Source organism: Triticum urartu, chromosome 3A (assembly GCF_056163025.1).
Source record: "Triticum urartu cultivar PI428250 chromosome 3A, HENAU_Tu73, whole genome shotgun sequence".
Lineage (NCBI taxonomy): Eukaryota > Viridiplantae > Streptophyta > Magnoliopsida > Poales > Poaceae > Triticum > Triticum urartu.
Window position 1 is genome coordinate 44,606,660 of NC_141875.1, and position 21,576 is coordinate 44,628,235.

Consider the following 21,576-nt stretch of genomic DNA (forward strand, 5'->3'; position numbering starts at 1 on the left):
AAATACAACAGACGTGACCCTCACCCAATTCAACTCCAGTGGTAATGGAGAAATAGAGGAGAGGGGCCGGCGACGAGGAAACTTGGAGGGGTTCTAGAATAATCTGTCTCACGAGAGAAGGAGAAACTTCCAGACTATCTTGTTTTGGTGGTTGGCTCCGCCCAACATGTCTCATCTCAATCTCAACCTTAGATTCAAGATCGAATGATAGATATGGCCCGACGGCACGCACACCATCATCACCAACTCGCTTTTTTATAGGAGTAGAGATAATTCACTATCCCTAAAAGAAATTATAATTCACTAGGACCTTTCTTTACGAGAGTCACGATAATATCTTTGCATATGAATATCCCGACAAGTGCTATGCATGTGAGTCTCCATTGCTAGTTGCGGTTTGATGCTGTCTGGCCTGCTGGCTATTCGTATATATACTCGCTAGTAGTGTGCTATTGATAATCTGATATATAGCCACGATCAGACTAGACAAAATCATGCGGATTTTGCTGTAGGTCTACACCATGGTACTCCCTTTGTACCAAACACGATGAGTAATTTGGAACGGAAGGAGTACATCGTAGATAGAAATATATAGTCCAATACATCGATCCAGCACTGATTTCAGCACCTCAATTTGTAGCGTAAACACAATTCATCAGTGCAAAATACATGCCGCGTTGATGGAGGTAAAACTAACTACTCCCTTCTTAATATTATTTGTTGCTTAAACGGATGTATCTAGATATATTTCTGTGCTAGATACGTCCATTTGAGCGACAAATACTATGAATCGAAGGGAGTGGCAATGTTTCTTAGAGGGATTAAAATTTTGTAATGTTCAAAAGGGCAGTTGTTGCTAACCCACACAAGAGGAGCTGTTGAAGGAAGAAAAGAAAAGTCAAGACTCCAACAAAAGACTGAGCTGGTTGGGGGTTGGGATTGCAGGCCTTTTGTAGGTCAATGTTTGATCGATGCCCACTGAACAGTACCTTAACTAGCTACTTTCTCTGTTTCAAAATAGATGACCACTTTGTACTAACGGAGAGTGTAGAAGCTAGTGGTACCTATACAACTAGCCAGCTAGTAGCTTGTACAGTTGTGGAAAATGAAACACAATTTTGATTTTGCAATGCTTGGGCCGTACTTCCTTCGTTCACAAATATAGAATATTTTGGATATTTCAATAGGGACCATTCCGAGAAATGAGAAAACCCTTCACGAGACTCAACATCCTTTAAGATGCTTTGCCAACTGTCGCTATTGACGGTCTATATTATCTGAGCTGGCGCTGACATAAAGACTGAAATGCGTGAACAAATACATTAAAAACCGGTATGCCACAAGAGCAATTGTCTACTCAACTACCTTAGAAAAAACTAGCAAGTAGTACCGATACAAGCCAGCTACCTGTGAAAAATGTTAGGCAACTACTAGGACGTCCCAAGCCGGCTACCCTGTAGTATAGTTGTGAAAAAATGGAACACCATTTCGATCTTCTAATGCTTGGGACGTACTGTACTAGTTGATTGATTATTAGTCGAACGGCTGCTTTCACCACATGAAAATATCTTCTCATCCCATCGATTCTTAGCTAATTGTATACTCCAAAACGTCCCGTCTCTAACATGTGTTGCTTTCGTCTTCTCTTTGCATTTTCCCCTTGTGCCACGACTCATCTCTATGTAGAAAACCTTGAGTAGGATAATAGAACTTTAAAAGCTGTGAGGAAGAACATTCCACGTACGAAGTGGACGGCTTCTCCGTCTCTTCTCTGGGTTGGGAGTTTCTGTTCAAATTAGCGATGTCGTCAACACAATATTGAATATTCCATCGTATACATACAATGCAACTAGCGCAACAACTTTGTTGCCTCTGCTTCGGGTGATGCATGGTGGCCATTGCCTCAATGTTGTCGCAAAGCTGAAATGTTCTAGCATTCGCCTCTTTTGGATTTTTTTGAGAAAAATATGCTTTTGATCCCTCATGTTCTTCAAAAGTATAAACTTAGTCCCTTAAGATTTTTTTGTGGACATTTGATCCTTTAAGTCTCAAAACAGGATAAGTTTCGCCCTAAACCAGATTTTGACCATGTTGACCAGGTTTGCACGATGAACAGTAAATTAAAAAAAGCAAACAAATTAAAAAAATCCTGAAATTTGTGGCAACCAAGATGTTTGGGTGTGTTACGTACGTGAAAGTTTTTATGGTGTTTTGACAATCGAGGAGCTCATGACAAAAAAACAAATTTTGGCTCACAAAAAAATGCCAATTTTTTTTTTGCTAAAGCTCATCGGTTGTTATTTGACCACAAAATTTTACACGCACCTAGCGCACCCAAGCATCTTGGTTGTTAAAAAAATTTAGAATTTTTTAAATTTGTTTGCTAGTTTTTCTATTTTATTGCTCATTGGTCAAACCCGACCAATGTGCTCAAAATCTGGTTTTGGACCAAACTTATCCGGTTTTGAGACTTGAAGGACGAATGTCTACCAAAAAATCTTGAGGAACCAATTCTATACTTTTGGAGAACTTGAGGGACCAAAAATATACTTTTCTCATTCTTTTTATTATCGATTGCCTACCAGTAAGCAAGCCCTAATATCGGGAAAGAATCCTATACGACCGGGTCGTATGCTTTTGATCTGGAGACCCACTCAATTGAGTGACACCTGGCAATGCAAATCTTAATGCAAACTTTCTTCTTCCCCGATGCCCTGCATTGAATTGAAACGGATCATCGTGGCCATTCCCCTTACAGTTCAGATCTGGTGCCCCGAACGTCACCGCCGACGAGCTGCACCTCTCGCCGTCAGCCTGCTTGCCCCCTCCGTCGCGGCAGAACTCCTCGACACCGGCACAATCACGCGGCTCCCCCGCTGGTCGAGGCTAGGGTCGTTGACACCGGGCAAGTCAGCTGCTCGCCGCCGGGCGTAACTCCACTGCTCGCCGCGGTCGTTAGGCCTCTCGCTTGTCTTGCCCCTAGACCAGTCTTGGAAAATCCATCAGGCATGAGCGTACAACAATGGTGTTGGCTGTCGTTGTCCGGATGTGTCGCCGCCGTCACTACTGGAATCAGGGATTTTGCCGTCTGCCAGTTCTTTGTCGTCTGCTAGCAGACGGCAAAGAAGGTCTTTGCCATCAGCTACCAAAAAGCAGACGACAAACAACCGGCAGACGGCAAAATCCTAAGCTTCTTGCCGTGATGCCGTCGTCATCGGGAACGAGCGCACTGAGCTGGGAATCGAGATGGGGCAAAGGAAACCGAGTTGCATCAAGATTCACGCTGCCAGGTGTCGCTCAATCCAGTGGGTCTCCCGATGGAAACCGTGCGACCTGGTCGTATAGGAATTTTTTCCCTAATATCATACCAAGCTTTATGCACATGAGTCTCAACAGACATGCTATGGTTGGAGTAGACGAATTTACTGTTGCTCTTTATGAGAGTTGTTGATCTTTTTATGGGAGCTTTGCATATGAATATCTCGACAAGTGCTATGCACGTGAGTCTCAATTGCTAGTTGTCAGTTTGATGATGTCCGGCCCGCTTGCTATTCGTATATACAGTCGCTAGTAGTTTGCTACTGATATCTGATATATAGCCACGATCAGACTAGACGAAATCATGTGGACTTTGTTGCAGATCTACACCGTGGTACGTCATAGTTAGAAATATATGTAGTCCAAAACATCGGTCGAGCACTGATTTCAGCGCCTCAATTTCCATCAGCGTAAACACAATTCATTAATGTAAAACACACTTCAACAACTGTAGATGGAACCAAACAATCGTGCTGCATTGATGGAGGTAAAACTAACTAGCAATGTTGGATTAGAATTTTGTAATGTTCCAAAGGGCAGCTGTTGCCCACGTACGCAAGAGAGGCTGTTGAAGGAAGAAAAGAAAAGTAAAGACTCCAACAAAAGACTGAGCTGGCCCTTTCTAGGTCAATGTTTGATCGATGCGACTAGCTAGAAGCTAGTAGTTCCTAACTTCCTATACAGCTAGCCTAGCTTGTATAGTTGTGGAAAATGGAACACCATTTTGATTTTACAATGCTTGGAACATACTCCCTCCGTTCAAAAATATAAAATGTTTTGAATCTTTCCGAGAAGAGAATGAGAAAGCCCTCTGCGAGACCCAACATCCTCTAAGATGCTTTGCCAGCTATCGCCGTTGGCGGTCTATACTTTGAATGTGAGCCTGAACTATGTTGACATACAGACTGAAATGAGTGAACAAGAATGTTAAAATTATGCATGCCACAAGAGCAATTGTCTACTCAACTACCTTACCACCAGCTAGTAGTACCGAGACAAGCCAGCTACCCTGTAGTATAGTTGTGAAAAATGGAACACCATTTCGATCTTCTAATGCTTGGGACGTACTAGTATGTTATAGTTGGATGGCTGCATAGCAGCTAATCGTACGCACGTTTGGTTGATTAACTGCTGATGGAAATAATTGCGTCAAGGTGGATGGATCGACGACGCTACGTGTGTGCATGTGGCCTTGTCGATCCTACCGGCCGGAACCACCAGCCCGAATCCAAGTGTTGCTTCTGTCGTATGCTTTGCTTCCTTTCCCCAACGCAAGCTTATTAGCTACTGTAGATGCTACTTTCTGTGCAAGAAGTGTGATGGTTGAGAGAGCAACGTTTTCATTTATTTATACTATCTACTCATATTTGTCTGTGTGCATGCGCGTAGAACCTTCTTCAGTCGTGAAAGATGAGTCACCATCCTCCGATTCATCAATTCCGATCGTGCCATTCGTTTTTCGGTCCATGGATGGGTGCTGCTGCTAGTAGAATAGTAAAGAAAATTTAGGTGAACAAATGCATCCATGCTGTGCTGGGTAGGCTTTTTGACGACCAAATCAAGACATTGCTTTCATGGGAGAGAAGGGCTTCCTTGACGGCCGACCAACGACGATGACCGGACCGCCGAGATATATTGGACCCATCAACCATACGAAAACACAGTCACATCTTGTGTTCGCCCGAAAATATTAAGCGAAGCAGGGCACGTACATCCGAGCACTGACATCATCGACCGACTTGGACGGCCTACTAAAAGATAGGCTAAGCCAACGTCGGCAACAAATATGAGCCGAATCCTGCTATACACATGACGACTTCCATCAGGATCTACACGCGACATCTCGCCTACACCATTGGATTGCCCCCTTTCTTTTATCTGCGTGGCTTCAAATCATGTTATGCGCAAATCGTGCATGGAGTATCGTGTGTACAGTACTTTCGACATGAGCCATGGATTACTAAGACCATCTGTTGTTGAACACAAGAAAACGTACGATGTTTGGGTGGAGAAAAAAGGATTGAGAACTTCCACGTAGATACTAATATGCGAAAATGATAACATGAAAGAACATGGTTAGCTATAGGATAAATATTCCATATCATTTTGCAACTTGATTGTTGCTATAACAATACTGTGTATGACATGAAGGGTGCAACCACAAACTATCTTGTCATACAAAGATATCACTATTTTTTCTCCGGGGGAAACATATCACTACTTGACGCTAAAATTCTTTAGTATCCACTACTTATCGATGTGGTTCTAGTAAAGCATAGTGGGGTATAAACATTCTGCAATGCATGGTATCCATGACCCACAACTATAAAAACGGAAAAGGAAAATGTGTGTGGAGAAAAGTGAGGAATATTTGCTTTATCGAAATTCTATGCGAGTTGAAAGAGCCTGCAAAATTCTACATAGAATCTCTTAAGTAACTTTAAATAAAAAATGCATGAGATACCATCTCACAACCATCGAAGCATCCATGACTTCTTCGTATATTATGAAATTCGTTAGAGGAATAAGAAATACGCATATAACTAAACATGAAATGTTTATAATAATATGACCTGAATTCTAGGTTCTAAGACACAGAAGAGTAAGACTGATGAAAAAAAGTCGGTGTAGAATTAATTTTAGTATGATAGAGTTGGTATGATAATGATGCTTTGATGGAAGGGATCATTGCCAAATCTAGAGTTGGTAGGATGGGGCACACATTCCTGCATGTAACTTCATGAATTATACTTTGTCCATAACCTGGGGCAATACATAAGTTATAGAAAAGTAAAAGACATGACAAAAGATACATAAAAGATCATGTTTCTAAATGCAATTATAGGAGTCAAGTATCCAAAAAATAAGACACAAATGGATAACATCATACAGTTTACTAAATGAGGAAAATGAAACGAGTTTAATTCGAAGTCGACACTAGAAATGACATACCTAACATCTAGCCTCACGGGAAAATATCTGGTGGTCCGGGAGCACCTAAGCTCAGGTGCTCTTGCACGAGCTCGGTCTTTGGATCTTAGATCCAAGAGCTCCCGTGCGATGACAAACTTTTTTGCAAAAGAGTCCTCGAGGAGTCTAAAAATTGCACGCGGGTACAACAGCTACCGCAACTCCTCAAATGACATTGGACCTGAGATCCAATGGCCCAGGATCTCGTATCATGGGAGCACCCGAGCTCCGGTATCACAGGAAACTCACCCCTAGCCTCACGATGCATTTATAGTCAGTACCCCTGGGACATAGCATCCAAATGCAGAATCCGGAAACAAATAAACCATTTTAGATAAAATCACATACTAACTCGTATATTTTAGGAAATATTCAAAATGATCGATCAACTAATAACTAACTATAGACTTCTTCAATTAGTCATGATGCGGCGAGGAGGTATCATTTGGCAAATGGGGGCCACTTGATTTATGCGGTTTAATGCTTGGATCCTTTGAATTCAACACCGCTGGTGTTTTAATATTAGTTGTAGGCAGATAGATAGTTGGTGGATTGAGATTTGCTCGAGCTCAAACCAAAGAGGTAGTATTGTGGTACAACCCCCAACATTGATTTCATCAGATCATACTCCCTATTTCAATTCAAATTTTCCATCTATTTTCTAATTACATTACACATTAGGAAACCGAGCCAATGGAAAAATATAATATGTTCCAAATCATCAAAATCTTGAACAATCGAAACCTTTTAATAACTTGTTTGTCTTCGACTCTTTGTTTTTGCCCATGTGACAATTTACTTCTAATGACCTTTTTCAGTCATATGAATAGGTAGTCACACGGGACTCTTATGGCAAAACCTGTATTGGCTCAAGTTTTTGGATGCACATGCAGAATTCATGCTTAGTGATGATTGGCTTTTACACTCATTTTCTACCCGTGTTTAAACCATATTTTTTATAGATATTTTGAGTTTATCACTTTAGCATAGCGGACGGCTAAAGCGTGCAGAGAATGTCAAGAGAGGTCGGGGTAGACCGAATTTGACATGGGAGGAGTTCGTTAAGAGAGACATGGCGGATTGGAGTATCACCAAAAAACTAGCTATGGACAGGGGTGCGTGGAAGCTTGCTATTCATGTGCCAAAGCCATGAGTTGGTCGCGAGATCTTATGGGTTTCACCTCTAGCCTACCCCAACCTGTTTGGGACTAAAGGCTTTGTTATTGTTGTTGTTGTTGTTGTTGTTGTTGTTGTTGTTTGTTGTTGTTATTATTGTTGTTGTTGAGTTTATCACTTTAATTTTGACTAATAAATAATAAATGCAAATGTTTGCATACCAGTGGCCATCGACTCCGTGACGTCATCCCTGATAACTTTAGTGAAGGGGCTCGAACCAAATTCGTAACGGACAAGCGCCGAAATCTAACCCCATCTGTTTGCACTATATTTTTTCGAGAAACTTTCAATATATTGATCTTCAGTCATGGCAGTACAGCGAACACCAGAAATAATAATAAAAAATATATCCCGATTCATAGATCACTTAACGACAAATACAAGCATTGAAGCGAGCCGAAGGCGCGTCCCCGTCATCGCCCCTCCCTCGCCGGAGCCGGGCACAACTTGTTTTAGTAGACAATCGGGAAGTCGTCGTGCTAAGGCTCCATAGGACCAACGCACCAGAACAACAACCGCCACTAACGAAGAGAAGCTTAGACCGAAAGGATCCAACCTGAAGACGCATAAACAAAGACGAATAAAGACCGGATCCGAGCAGATCCACCAAAGAGAGTCAACGATCGAATCTCGCGAGATCTGTCAGAGACTCACCTCCACACGCCCTTCAATGATAATAGACGCACCACCTGAACGGGGCTAGGCGGGGAGAACCTTATTCTATCTTCAAGAAGTTACCGCCGTCTCGTCCCCTGAGCATGACACAAACCCCAAGAAAACTTGAAGAAGCACCTAAAAACGGAGCCCTCTCGTCGGCAAGGGCCGGGATCCACTGCGCATCCATGGCCCTAAAGCCACAGAAGACATGGCAGATCGACGCCGCTGCCGCCGAGAGGCAGGAACCCTAGTCATCTTTCCTTGGAGAAGAGACGCGGAGACAACACCGCTCCGATTTGGACGGAAGTTGTTTCTGCACCTAGAATTAACAATGCGTTCCGTTTGCATTGCGTGAACTTACTACCACTACACCACATCATAGTATGCCGCTTGACGAGAGATGGTGTTCTATTTAGCTATATTTACATTTAAAACTATCAAAGAATTGGTTTTTTAAATACACCAATCACATCATACGGCTAAGAAGTTGATCACCTCTTTCTTTCCCCTCTCGCAAGATGACCAAGGCAAACGCTCCATCCTTTCGATCGTCATAGGTGAGCCCATGAATTCGCCTCCCATTCGTCAGCTGGGGAACCATGGTGCCTCGACTACGGTTAGTTGGTAGGTTAGGGTTTTTAGTCTCTCCTGAGTAGTAACCCTATTTTTCAGGATTTTTTTGACAGAATTTTTCCTCCTTTATTCACTTATTAGCAAAATAGTGGCATCGTTTACAAGTAACAGAAGCAGTACATCCCGGTGCCGAATCCATCCTGATAGAAGGTGGAGAGAACTTAACTATCCAAGCGAGTTCATGAGCTACTTTATTCCTCTCTCTATTACAATGGTCATAAATTACATGGTTAAAATCTGACGACGTAACATAGCAATCATCAGTAATTGCACCTGCCACCGTAAGAGGAGTTGCCTGCTCTCAAAGCTTCCACGACCTCCATGCAATCCGAGTTGATCACGATCTTGCTATTTTCCAGGACTTTAATAACGAAGGGTAGTAACAATTTTTAAAGTTTCCGAACTTTAAAAATCGACATTAACAATTTTTAAAATCCCAAAAAATCGACTCTCTCTAAAAACAGTTCGGAAAAATCAGGCACCGATTTGCGAGGACGACCCAAGAGCCAACTGGCCCGATCAAATCAGAACAGCGAACGACCAGCGATCCCTTCCGACAGGTGGGCCCACGCAGCAGCAGCAGCCCCGAGGCCGCACGTGACAGCCCCCCCGCCTCTCCACCGATCGCCGCCACCCGGGCCCCGCATCGCACCCATCACACATCCCCGGGCCCACCCGCCCCCCGCTCCGCCATTGCCCGCAGCAGCAGTAGCGGGATAAGCACGCACGCACGGCAGCAGTTCAGGATAAAAAAAAGGATTACTTCCTCCCCAGGACAGGACAGGAGGAGGCGGAGGGCGAATCGTCCCGTCTCGTCTCGCCTCGCCACTTCTTCGTCCTTCCTCCCATCGCATCCCATCCCTGCGCCCGAGTTATTTATAAATACGCAGACCCCAATCGCGCCGGGTTTCGCTAGGGTTCGCGAGATTTCTCCTGCTGCCGCTGCTGCCGGGGTCTGCTCCTCTCGCCGGTGGCCGGAAGCGGTTGGATCGATCCGGGTGTGCGGGGAGTGAGGTGAGGTGAGGGGGGATTTGCGCGTGCGGCGCGGGGTTCCGGAGGGGGCTCGATTCGGCGAGGCTGGGGCGTGGGGGCGGGCGGTCGGGCCACTGGACCTGCGCCCACTGGCTGCGGGCCATGGCCGGGATCGACGGCGCCGGAGACGCCTCCGCCGCGCGGCTGCCCGAGTTGACGCCCGCGGATCGCGTCGAGCAGGTGCGTCTCCCCTGCTCTGGTCTCCTCTGATCTAATCGAACCACCCCTGGCAGCGGTTGCCTGCCTGTTTGTGCCTCTGCCCGTGCGCTCCTCTGTTTTTCTCTTGTGCCGTCGGTTGGTTATTAGTCCCATGGTTCTCTGAGCCGCGAGGGTTCCATACATAGCCAGCGCGATTCCTTCCCTGATCGCTGGGACGGCTCGCGATTCGCGTCTGTGGAATCGGTCCATGGCCGTGCTTACTGGCCGATGCAGTAGGACATTGGGAATTTTTGTGTGCGAATAACCAAACTGTTGCAGACTTTTATTGAAAGTTTCCATGATTCAGTAAGGTATAGTACAACTGTTTGCAAAATCCTTCAACTTTGCTAATGTAGTGGCATTGTGTTGTCCCCCCTGCAGAAGCTGATCGCCTGTGGAGTTCCGGAAGAGCAGCTGCGGGAGGACCATCAGGAAGGCCTGCTCATGTACTTGGAGGAGCACGCCGATAAGATTTCTGAGGTCACGGCGGCCATCTTGTCAGCGGGCACCGACATATCGGAGGCCCGCAAGTCCTCGAAGAAGGATGAAGACAGCAGCGGCGGCAGCGACAGTGATGCGTACAGCGAGAGCTTGTCGTGGTTGCAGTGGATGATGTTCCGCAACGAGCCGGATGCAGTGCTTGATGACATGGAGCATAGCAGTGCGGGAGAGCGTGCTGTCTGCGGGTCTGTCTGGGGGCAGAACGACCTCGCTTACCGCTGCCGGACCTGCGAAAACGACTCCACATGCGCCATCTGTGTTCCATGCTTCCAGAATGGTAACCACGAGGATCATGATTACTCCATCATGTATACAGGTGGTGGATGTTGTGACTGCGGGGATGCTACTGCCTGGAAGCGTGAAGGGTTCTGCTCGAGGCACAAGGGGGCCGAACAGATTAAGCCTCTTTCCGAGGAGCTTGCGAGCTCTGTGGGGCCCGTGTTGGATGAGCTCTTGCTCTTCTGGAAGGAGAGGATTTGTCTGGTGGAAGCCCCAACTCGGAAGGCTGACGAGGGTACCCCCTGCAAGAGTGTTGCTGAGGAGTTGACGACTTCTATTGCTGACATGCTGCTTCGCTTCTGCACCTCTAGTGAAAGTCTTCTTAGTTTTGTGTCCCAAAGGATCCGTCAGTCACCAGATCTCTTGGATGCATTGACGAGGGCGGAAAGGTTGCTGGACAAGGAAGTTCTGAAAAATTTGCATGAGCTGCTATTGAAACTTATCACTGAACCATCTTTTAAGTATGACTTTGCCAAAGTTTTCATACAGTACTATCCTGGTACATTTTCTCAAGTTATTAAAGGGAACAATGATAATCTGCTGGACGAGTATCGACTGATACCGACCTTTTCTGTCCAAATATTTACCGTGCCTACGCTGACTGCAAGGCTTGTGCGGGAGCACAATTTGTTGGGTATTCTTCTTGAATGTTTGACAGTTCTATTTCTTTCTTGCGTTGGTGAGGATGCTCATTTACAGGTATGCTTGACTTCTTTCCGTCGCTCAAAAAATTAGATGTTTATGCTTTACCCAGTAACTGTACACTGATGGGATATTATTACTTTCCAAGCATAATTGCTATATTTTTTCAAAGCTGTTGGTACAATTCGTGCCGAACATATTTCTGTTATCCGTTAATTGTATAACACTTATAACTCAGTAACAGGGCATAGGCCCTGAATGTTGGCTTGTCATAAACATCAGCGCACCTATCATCTCTCCAATTATTGCATAAGTAAAGAGATAAATAGCATGCCAACATACTTGGATTACTGGGGGTGGATGATCAACGTTTAACAGAAATATGTTCAAACACTTCAGGGCAATATTTTTGTTGGTTTTTGATAAATGTGTGTATGCTACAGATCCGAGAAAGATTTTGGTTTCACTTTGGTGTTCTGCCGCGATGTATATAGCTACTTAATATATTGTGATTAGTACAGTGTAATGTGATTTCATATGGTCACAGGAATATTTTCACTTTGTTATTTGCAGACAAGCAAATGGGGAAATTTGTATGATTCTTCTCTTAGATTATTGGAAGATACACGCTATGTCGTGAGCCATGAGGAGGTTTCCAAGTATGTTGCTTATGAGAGGCCTGATCTAACAAGGTCATGGATTAAGCTATTGTCACTTGTGCAAGGAATGGATCCTCAGAAGAGAGTGACAAGTATTCATGTTGAAGATGAGAATGAGAATCTAGCTTCGCCTTTCATGCTAGGACATTATCTTGGGATCATTCAGAATCTTTTGATGAAGGGAGCCTTTTCTTCTCCTGGGCAACAAGAGTCAACTGATGTTACTGTATGCTCCACTGCGATAAAAGGCATGGAAAATGCCGAGAATCAGCGTCATGCTAAAGTTGGAAGGGTCTCCCAGGAGAACTTGGTATGCAATTCAAGTACCAGAGAGAGTTCTTCGAGCAGTGAATTACCAGCACCTGCTACCTGTTTAATTCGTCAGTGCTTGAAAGCTATTGAGAGCTGGCTGGAACCTGGTCCTCGGAGGAGAAAGTTGTCGTCCCTCGATGCTAGCAGCACTGATGCTCGCAATTTTCTGGCCTTGCTTGAAGACACTTTGACTATTAACAAAGGTGGATCAAGTAAACAGATTGGTGATGTGGGCATGAAGGTGAATGAAGGATCCCAAATAGACGATGCTGCAGATTATCATGAAGTGGTCGGTTCTCCTGCCCAAGAATCCGACGACATGATGCTGATAGATCAAGTAGGATCGCCTCAGGCTGGAAATGACGCGGGCAAGGGAAAGATGAACGAAAGTAGCAATGGATTAGATGTACAATTACACTCTGAAAATGCCATTTCTGTTGCTCTGACCGATGGCAGCCTTCTATACGCTCACCCAGATTCAAGAATTGATGAACTAGGAATACTGAACATGACAAGCTGGCCTCGTGTTGTCTTTGATGTCGGTTCACAAGAAACATCTTTTCATATCCCATTACACCGTATGCTTTCTTTACTATTGCGTAAAGCAATGAAGAAATGTTTCGGAGAGGATGCCAAACCAGAGGAATGTTCAGTTGTGCAGTCCAAGGAGTTTTTCTCTCAGGTACTTGGAGGTTTCAAGCCTTATGGGTTTGCTTCAATTGTAATGGAGCATCCATTAAGAGTGAGAGTATTTTGCGCACAAGTGCGTGCTGGAATGTGGCGTAAGAACGGAGATGCAGCTATACTGAGTGCTGAGTGGTACCGCTCTGTGCAATGGTAATTTCTTTGCTCACCTCAAATAAATTGCTATTCAACTAACAGTCCTGAAGTTATATTGTTACCCATCTTTCCAGGCTTGAACAGGGCTTGGAGTCGGATCTGTTTCTGCTGCAATGCTGTGCTGCATTATCTTCTCCAGAGTTCTTTGTGAAGACCATTCAAGAAAGATTTGGTTTGTCGAATTATATATCTCTGGTTCTCACGGAACAGAATGAGTAAGCCCCAAGTTGTTCTATAATGACATCAACTTCTATTTCTGTTAACATATTGCTTCCTTCAATTTTCGGTGGTACATGTATGTACTTTTTGTGTTGATAATCCAGTTAACTGCTTGTTGTCACTACTTGCCACATGAACATTTTCATTGATCAGTGATCACACAAGTTAAAAATGACTTAAACCCTGCGTTCATCAACATACTTGTGTAACCATGTATTAGTCTATTTTATATTCTGGTCTTGTGGAGTATGCTCAGTTTTATCTTCATTGATCTATTTCTGTCATTACCACTAAGCTATTGTCGTTAACCACTCCATTTGATTGTTCTTTTGTGACGGTGGGAAGTACACAGCTTGTCATGCTGTGATATATTGAACTCTTTTAAGTTTACTGTGTCTTTTTTTAGTTGCGCATTTGAGTGATGTTCAGGTCAACTTTTTTTTTTGTTTATCATATGATGACACAACAGCTTTAGGCAATATCTCCTTGTTGCTTCTGTGCATTTCCTGTCAATGTTTTCATCATATCCAGATTATAATAGTTTGCCTGGTCAGTTTTGTTAAATGCTGATTTTTTTATGTCTTTCAGATATGAGCCAGTTCTGATGCAAGAAATGCTAGTTTTTCTTATACAACTAGTCAAAGAACGCAGATTTATTGGGCGTTCGACAGCAGACAACTTGAAGAGAGAATTGATTTATAAATTGGCTGTTGGAGATGCCACCCATAGCCAGATTGTGAAGTCTCTTCCCAGGGACCTTTCGTCAAGTGACCAACTTCAAAGTGTTCTAGATTCACTCGCAGTTTACTCTAATCCATCTGGAATGAAACAGGTTTTAATCCTTGAAATTGTATAACATGCTTCAGCGATTCCTTCTTTACATTTGAATGCATGACTAATAAGAAAAATTATCACAGGGCAAGTATGTGCTTCGCAAAGCATTCTGGAAGGAATTGGACTTGTATCACCCGCGCTGGAATTCCAGAGAAATACAGATTGCTGAAGAGAGATATTACCGTTTTTGCAAAGTTTCTGCTCTTAACGCTCAACTACCTCAATGGACTCATGTTTTTAGCCCTCTGCGCAGTATTTCTAAGATAGCCACCTCCAAAGCTGTCCTTCAAATTGTTCGTGCTGTTCTCTTCTATGCTGTTTACACCGAAGCATCATCGGTATCACGTGCCCCGGACAATGTTCTTGTGATGGGTTTGCACCTTCTTTCGTTGGCACTTGATATATGTGAATCAGAGAGTCAAATGTATGCGGACAAATATGGGATGGACATAGTGCAGCATGATGCTGAATCATGGGTTGTCCTGTCATCGTATGCAGAAGAGACTTTTCCTATATTGACCTACTCTACTGAATCAGTCTCTCCAGAGTCTGACAAAGTAAAGAATGAGAGCATGCTAACCTTGCTTGTTTCACTAATGCGCAAGTACAACGAAGAGAATGACAACACCTTTTCTGGATCCAAGTACTGCAATGTTCCATCTCTAGTTGAGAGTTTGTTAAAAAGATTCGCCAAGTTAAGTAAGCAGTGCATGTCTGCATTAAGACAAATGGCACCGCAAGTAGTTCCATCTATTCCGGATCATGGTAGCACTAAACAGAATTCTGGATCTCCAGATCTAATGGACAAGAAGGCAAAAGCGCGCCAACGTCAGGCCGCAATCATGGTAAATTCTTAATTAAAAAAAATTATCTATATATTCTCGAGGCATCTTGAGTTTCAGCTTTCGTCAAATAAATTGTTTGGATGGACTTACAAAACCTGGGCATATAATTTTTCGTATCTAATCTGTATGTCAGGCAAAAATGAAAGCAGAGCAGTCAAAATTTGCTGAAAGTATGAAGGCATCAGAAAATGAAGGGCATCCTGATGCAACATTTGAGCCAGATGCATCCAGTTCAACCGCCGTTGCCTCTGAGGAGTCACGACCAGTTTGCTCTCTATGCCGGGATTCGGATTCCAAAAGTCCACTCTGCTATTTGATTCTTCTTCAGGTAATAATCCTTGACTCGACAATGGTGATTCTCTGTTCTGTAGTAATTTGTCAACATAAAGTACCTTTCTATGTCCCATGTGCAAAAGCATGGCAATTGGACTGGAATTTTCTGTTATGTTATGTTGGTCGTATAGTATTCTTACCTGTTCTATAATCTAGAAATCTCGGCTTGCAACTTTTGTTGAAACGGGCAATCCGTCCTGGGATAATTTGAGCCAATCAAAGAAGACATCTGGGTCCATCAGACGGGAAAAATCAACTGATTCCTCGGGTGCTGGGTCTTCTAGTTCAGAGGAACTTGTCAGGGATACACCGATAGAACCTTCCTTTGAATTAGACAGCATGGAAGTTGACGCATTTCTTGATTTCTCAAATGAGCAACATCCACTGATTAGATATATATCATGTTTCCCAAGTGGACGCTGTACTGGCAATGCAGATGACAATATCTCCCTTGAGACAATTGAGGCTGATGTATACAAGTCTATCGTAAATGATCTGGCTGGCATTCAAGGTGGTGAGCAGAGTTTGTCTACTTCAAATCTCACAGCTGGCTCCAAGACAAGCACAAGCCCTAAAAGTTCTGTTCTGGGAACATATGTTACTTGTCTTTCAACAAAATACCGTCTTTCTTCTTTCTGTGATGTAGCCTCCAAATCTTCTGCCCCAGTAACAATAAGAAACAGATTTGGTCCTGTTGATTGTGATGGCATCCACATCTCTTCTTGTGGACATGCTGTACATCAAGAATGTCATGATCGATATTTGTTTTCCTTGAAACAAAGGTATGCTGCACGGTTTCCATTCAAATCCCTTGAATTCATTCATATAAAGTTCAAATAGGATTCACTATTTCATATTGTTCCTTTGAGTAGTTTTCTGTTTGAATTGGCATCTCACAGTTATCCATACAAATATAATAAGCATGAGTTGTCTTTGATCCAACCAATTCAGACCATCCGAAAAGCATTATTAATCCAATGGAGCCTCCATTAGTGGTTGTCTTATGATGGCTTCTCACACTTCTCTTGATTGAATCTACAATTTCAGTGCAGCAACTTTACTTTTTTGTTTCTTGACAGATATATCAGGAGACTAGGTTTCGAAGGAGGTCAGATTGTTGATCCTGATCTGGTATTTTCTACTGATGCATTAGACACTTTTGTCTTCTTTCTTTTGCTAATTCTGTACTTACACCTAGCTTTGTACAGGGAGAGTTGCTGTGTCCAGTGTGTCGCAGATTTGCAAATTCCATTCTTCCAGCATCACCGGATTTCTCTGGTATAACTAGGAAGGCGATGCCAACTGCTCAAACCATGCCTACTGAAGCTGCTGCAACTATACATAATTTACAATTCCCTCGCGCACTGGCCCTCCTTGAAAGTGCCAGAAAAATTGTTGGACAAAGCACATTTCTAAAAGCTTTTCCTGGGAATGTGAATGACACTGCGGAGCCAGCTTTAGATCCTTCCCTTCGAAGACTCACTATGCTTTACTATCCTCGCAGCAAAAGCAGCTTTTCAGCATCTGAAAGGTTAAGCCCATCCTTGTTTCTCTGGGAAACACTTCGGTACTCTGTCATTTCAACAGAGATTGCTTCTCGTGATAGAATGTCAAGCTATTCTACTCAATCGAAGTCTTGCTTAGAATCTCTGCGCAGTGAATTGAATTCATCGAGTGGATTCATATTGTCTCTATTGTTTCGTGTTTCTCACTCTGCACGTGTTCTGAACCGCCGTGAGGTTCTTCTGAGATTTGAAGGTATCCAACTGTTAGCAGGGTCTATTTGCTCTGGTATTTCTGGCGATAAAGATCTTTTGGATGCTACCAAGCGAAACGGTACTTAGGGCACCTTGGCCCCCTTTGTTATTTTCATACCGCAAGATTTTTTCCAGTGTTGTTTCTTAGTACTCACCTACTATAGCTATCACGGTAAATTATAATAGTTACTAAAAAGATCAGATGGTTAACTTGTATGATGTACCTAATTTCGTGTTTTTGGATCTTGTTTACTGGAAATTCAAATCACTATAACTTGCATGTGCAGGAATATACCATATTTGTGTATCCTCTTCCTCACATTTCCATTTTTGATAGGCACTTCGCTACCTATGGTTGACCCGGAAAGTGAGGGTGAAATATTTCCTGATATTCAATTTTGGAAGCAATGTGCTGATCCAATCCTTGCTCAAGATCCATTTTCTTCATTGATGTCAGCACTTTTCTGTCTACCTGTTGAAGTTTTGACATCCACAGAATTCTTCATCCCTATTGTTCATCTATTCTACATTGTTTGTGTCATTCAGGTATACTGTTCTGCAATCTCCCACCACCTACATATTTCTGTTATGGTGTATTTCTCTGTTAACATATGCATTGTGCTGTAGGCACTAATAACATGCTATCGGGAAGAAGCCTTTGACAGATCAAACTTCCGTAACTGCCTTCTCAACGATGTTTGCCAGGAGATGTCAGGATATGATATTGCTAGAGAATATTTTGTATCTAAGCACATCGATCCCTCTTGTGATCCAAAAGATATGGTACGGAGATTAACACATCCTTATCTTCGGAGGTGTGCATTGCTTTGGGAGCTGCTAAAATCCTCTTCCTCAGCACCCTTATATGACAGTTCCAATATTTGGGAAGGGTCACATCTTCACTTAGATAGTAGCACAGCGGAAGGCAATTCTTCACTGGCAATTGAGCTGGATGGAATACGAGAACTGGAACACCTCTTTCAAATTCAGCCACTGGACCTGATTCTCAAAGATGAGTGTGTACACATGCTTGCCTTAAGATGGTCTCAACATTTCTGTGAAGACTACAGATCTCGCAAGTATAGAGGCATCCTCTTTTCTACCCCCGCAGTCCCATTCAGGCTGATGCAGTTACCACCTGTCTACCAAGTTCTCCTAGAAAGGTTTAGTTTGAATCTTCTAAGTTTTCTGGTCTGTGTACGTGTGTGTTCAGTGGCTTCAGGAGCTTGACTTTGGTTTGCAACTTAACATCTTACTCTTTTGTCCACCAGATATGTCAAGATGCAATGCCCTGATTGTGGTTCAGTGCCTGATGAGCCAGCGTTATGTTTGCTTTGTGGCAAACTATGTTCACCTAGTTGGAAACCATGCTGCAGGTGAGTGTTTCAGCTTTTGTACTCCCCACTCCACCAATGTTTGTTCTTCTGTAATTTATGAAATGTTAAACCTGTTCTTTTTCTAATGTTTAGGGCTGGTAAATGCCTAAATCATGCGTCTCAGTGTGGTGCTGGTGTTGGCATATTTCTTTTGGTGAGGGTATGTGTCACATCATCCCACTTCATCCGATGAAGTTGCTGTCAAATTTTTCTGCTATTTTTTTGTGATATGAAAAGATCTTGTCGGTTTTGATAGTTGCTCTTTGCAGAAAACAACAATCCTGTTGCAACGATCGGCTCGTCTTGCATTTTGGCCATCTCTGTACCTTGATGCTTTCGGTGAGGAGGTATTGGACTTACTAATGAACTTTTTCATTTAATACTTGAGCCTTTTTTCAGCCACTCCGGATATACTGTATTTCATCCATGTATGATTCCATATCAGTACCTGCTGCCAAATCAACTGAAGAACATAGGCAATGTAGTATATCTGTTACTGAATTAATGTGAGGAACCGTCTCCACCAAATAATCGAGTGAACTGACCAACCAATATTTTTTTCGACTGAAAACTGACCAACCGATATTTTTTTTGACTGAAAACTGACCAACCAATATAGCTGCCGGGTCCATGAGGGACGCTATCAAAGAATCTGGCGACACTTAGACTGCAGTCTGCTGCACCACCACCATCCTAGAATATGCACCATGATATGATGCAAATATGATTTAACCTAATCATACAATAGTTGAGATTGAGGGTTTGAGCATTGCATGTAGAGTGAATTGCGTGAACTGCCAGACTTAGCCGTAAATCTTTTGAAGCATATCATGGTGTTCCATTTCCTGCCTACAAAAAGAGAAATGGTTCTTTTTGATGGTTACCTCATGATACAAAGCTATGAAGTATGCAACACCTCGTGATAGTATGCGCTGCCAAGTGGTGCACCAAACAAATGATATGACCAAAGGCTGTCGGGATTTTTTCTTTTGTTTTTTGAGCTATCTTGTACCCCTTGCTTATGCATGTATGTATCTTTTGGATGCAGGATCATGAAATGCACAGAGGAAAGCCCTTGTATCTTAGCCAAGAAAGATACGCAGCCCTCACATATCTGGTAACAGTCTCCTTTGCTTATCCTCTATATTTTTCAAGGATCTATTCTATGTTCAAGATGGGATAACATGTTCTCTTTTGATTTGATAGGTGGCATCTCATAGCCTTGACCGGACTTCTGAAGTTCTGCGGCAAACAACCATCAGCTTTTATACATCTGATTAAGTGCATCGTTTTGAGGAACAATGCCCAAAGGTTTGGATAATGTTTGTTTTTATCATGGAATACTTGGAAGTGCTGTGAAGCATTGTATGTTTTCCAGGATTAAGATAACCGGCATATCACCCATCCCATAGTAGCCCTGCTGTTACTATTACCTCCCTCCCAAAAAGCTATTCTTAAATTTGTCTAGATACAGATGTATCTAGATACTTTTTAGTGTTAGATACATGTGTATTAGACAAATCTAAGACAGGCTTTTTGGGACGGATGTAACATTCCTCTACTGACTGTTCTAGTCAAAGCATATGGGTTCAGAAACTATTTTTTTTTACAACAGAGCTCATACAGTACTACATGACAAGAAAGAATATGGTTTGACATAGTCAGGTACTCCCTCTGTAAAGAAATATAAGAGTGTTTCGATCACTACTTAGTGATCTAAACGCTCTTATATTTCTTTACGGAGGGAGTAGTTTGCAATGTTATATTTCATGCTCATATTATATATCCCCACCATTTATGTCTGCATTTCTTGCTGCGGTACGAACCATGGTAACCATGTTGATCTTTGTGTAGCTGTTTTATTGACAGGATCATGTGATGTGCATATTTTCTGGGAACTGTCATCTAGCTTCATATTCATGCTTTCCAGTGATAGCGAATTGCATCCATTCCCAAGGTGATAACCACAGCATTTTGTTGTGCACAGCATGGCCACACATGTTTTCTCTTTGATTTCCCCTTTCTGAAACTTGTCTCATCTTAGGTGGCGCAGATTCTATCAGACTATCAAGCCATGCGTCGGTGTTTCAGACCTCGTTCGCGCACAATGTACAGCGGTGCCTATGGTGCCCCTTTTTTCTTTCCTTGTTCGTTCTGTTAGCATGTGACCGGATGGTTGGTTGAACTGTTGACATTGTACAAATTCGCCGTGTGAAACTATCTGCAAGAAATGTAGGCTTTAAACTGGTAACTGCCGTCATTTGTAGTGTCGTGCAGTATGCATCCCTTTTTATTTTTTTGCTTGAAAACCCCCCGCTCACGCACAAAAAGAACAAACTTGAACCAAAGTAGATAAATCTGGGAATAGTATGTGTATGTGATCCAGTCAAAAGGCAGTAACCCTAGTGATCTTATAAAACCGCAATTCTTCAAAAATTGTAGGCAGGTGTCAACCAAAAGCATATAGAATGGGAAATGCTTGTGTTCACCCTACGGAGACCTCAAGCAGCCTCATGTCCTTGTGTCATCCGGTGGCTGCCGTTGGTCGGCGCCCTTGAGGTCAGCCCCGTCGCACCCCTACTCTTCCTTCTCGGGCTCCTTGCCATAATAATCTCTAGGATTTGCCTACTCTTCCTTCTACGGCTGGGCCAACCTGTGCGCTGGCCCGCCCATGCCATGCAGATTTCTGTAATATAGACCTGCTACTGGGCTATGGCCCACTGGCCCGCCCAACAATTTGGGTGAAGCTCTGCCACTGCTCCTTGCCATAATCTCTCTCTAGAATGTAAGGCTACAGAAAATACTGCAACACCACTCTTGTTGCAAAGGGAGCTGCTTGCATGGGCACATCCGACGGTCATTAGCGGGTCCATCCAATGGTCATGGAGGCAGTCAATTTTTCTTTAAACCCAACATACATAATAATTAATTGGACTGGAAGGGAATTATCTATGATGGGTTAGGCCAAAACACGTAGTATACATAGTAAAAAGAA

At 43.1% G+C, this 21,576-nt stretch overlaps 1 protein-coding gene across 4 annotated transcripts; it reads left to right on the forward strand.

The window, feature by feature from the left end:
• The first annotated feature begins 9,492 nt into the window (after nucleotides 1-9,492).
• On the forward strand, nucleotides 9,493-20,832 carry PRT6 (proteolysis 6). Of its 4 annotated transcripts, none has more exons than XM_048705770.2 (19): nucleotides 9,493-9,966; nucleotides 10,366-11,463; nucleotides 11,980-13,214; nucleotides 13,292-13,432; nucleotides 14,025-14,268; nucleotides 14,354-15,115; nucleotides 15,249-15,443; nucleotides 15,605-16,230; nucleotides 16,528-16,579; nucleotides 16,657-17,284; nucleotides 17,543-17,751; nucleotides 17,833-18,368; nucleotides 18,477-18,581; nucleotides 18,675-18,741; nucleotides 18,851-18,928; nucleotides 19,630-19,698; nucleotides 19,788-19,892; nucleotides 20,436-20,538; nucleotides 20,626-20,832. In XM_048705770.2, the coding sequence occupies exons 1-17, from the start codon at nucleotides 9,889-9,891 to the stop codon at nucleotides 19,860-19,862; spliced, it is 6,198 nt and encodes a 2,065-aa protein (XP_048561727.2). In that variant the 5' UTR covers nucleotides 9,493-9,888; the 3' UTR covers nucleotides 19,863-19,892; nucleotides 20,436-20,538; nucleotides 20,626-20,832. The 4 variants fall into 4 exon arrangements, with proteins under 4 accessions (XP_048561727.2, XP_048561729.2, XP_048561726.2 ...); XM_048705772.2 differs by having other exon boundaries at nucleotides 20,635-20,832; XM_048705769.2 differs by having other exon boundaries at nucleotides 20,451-20,538.
• The last annotated feature ends 744 nt before the right edge of the window (nucleotides 20,833-21,576 follow it).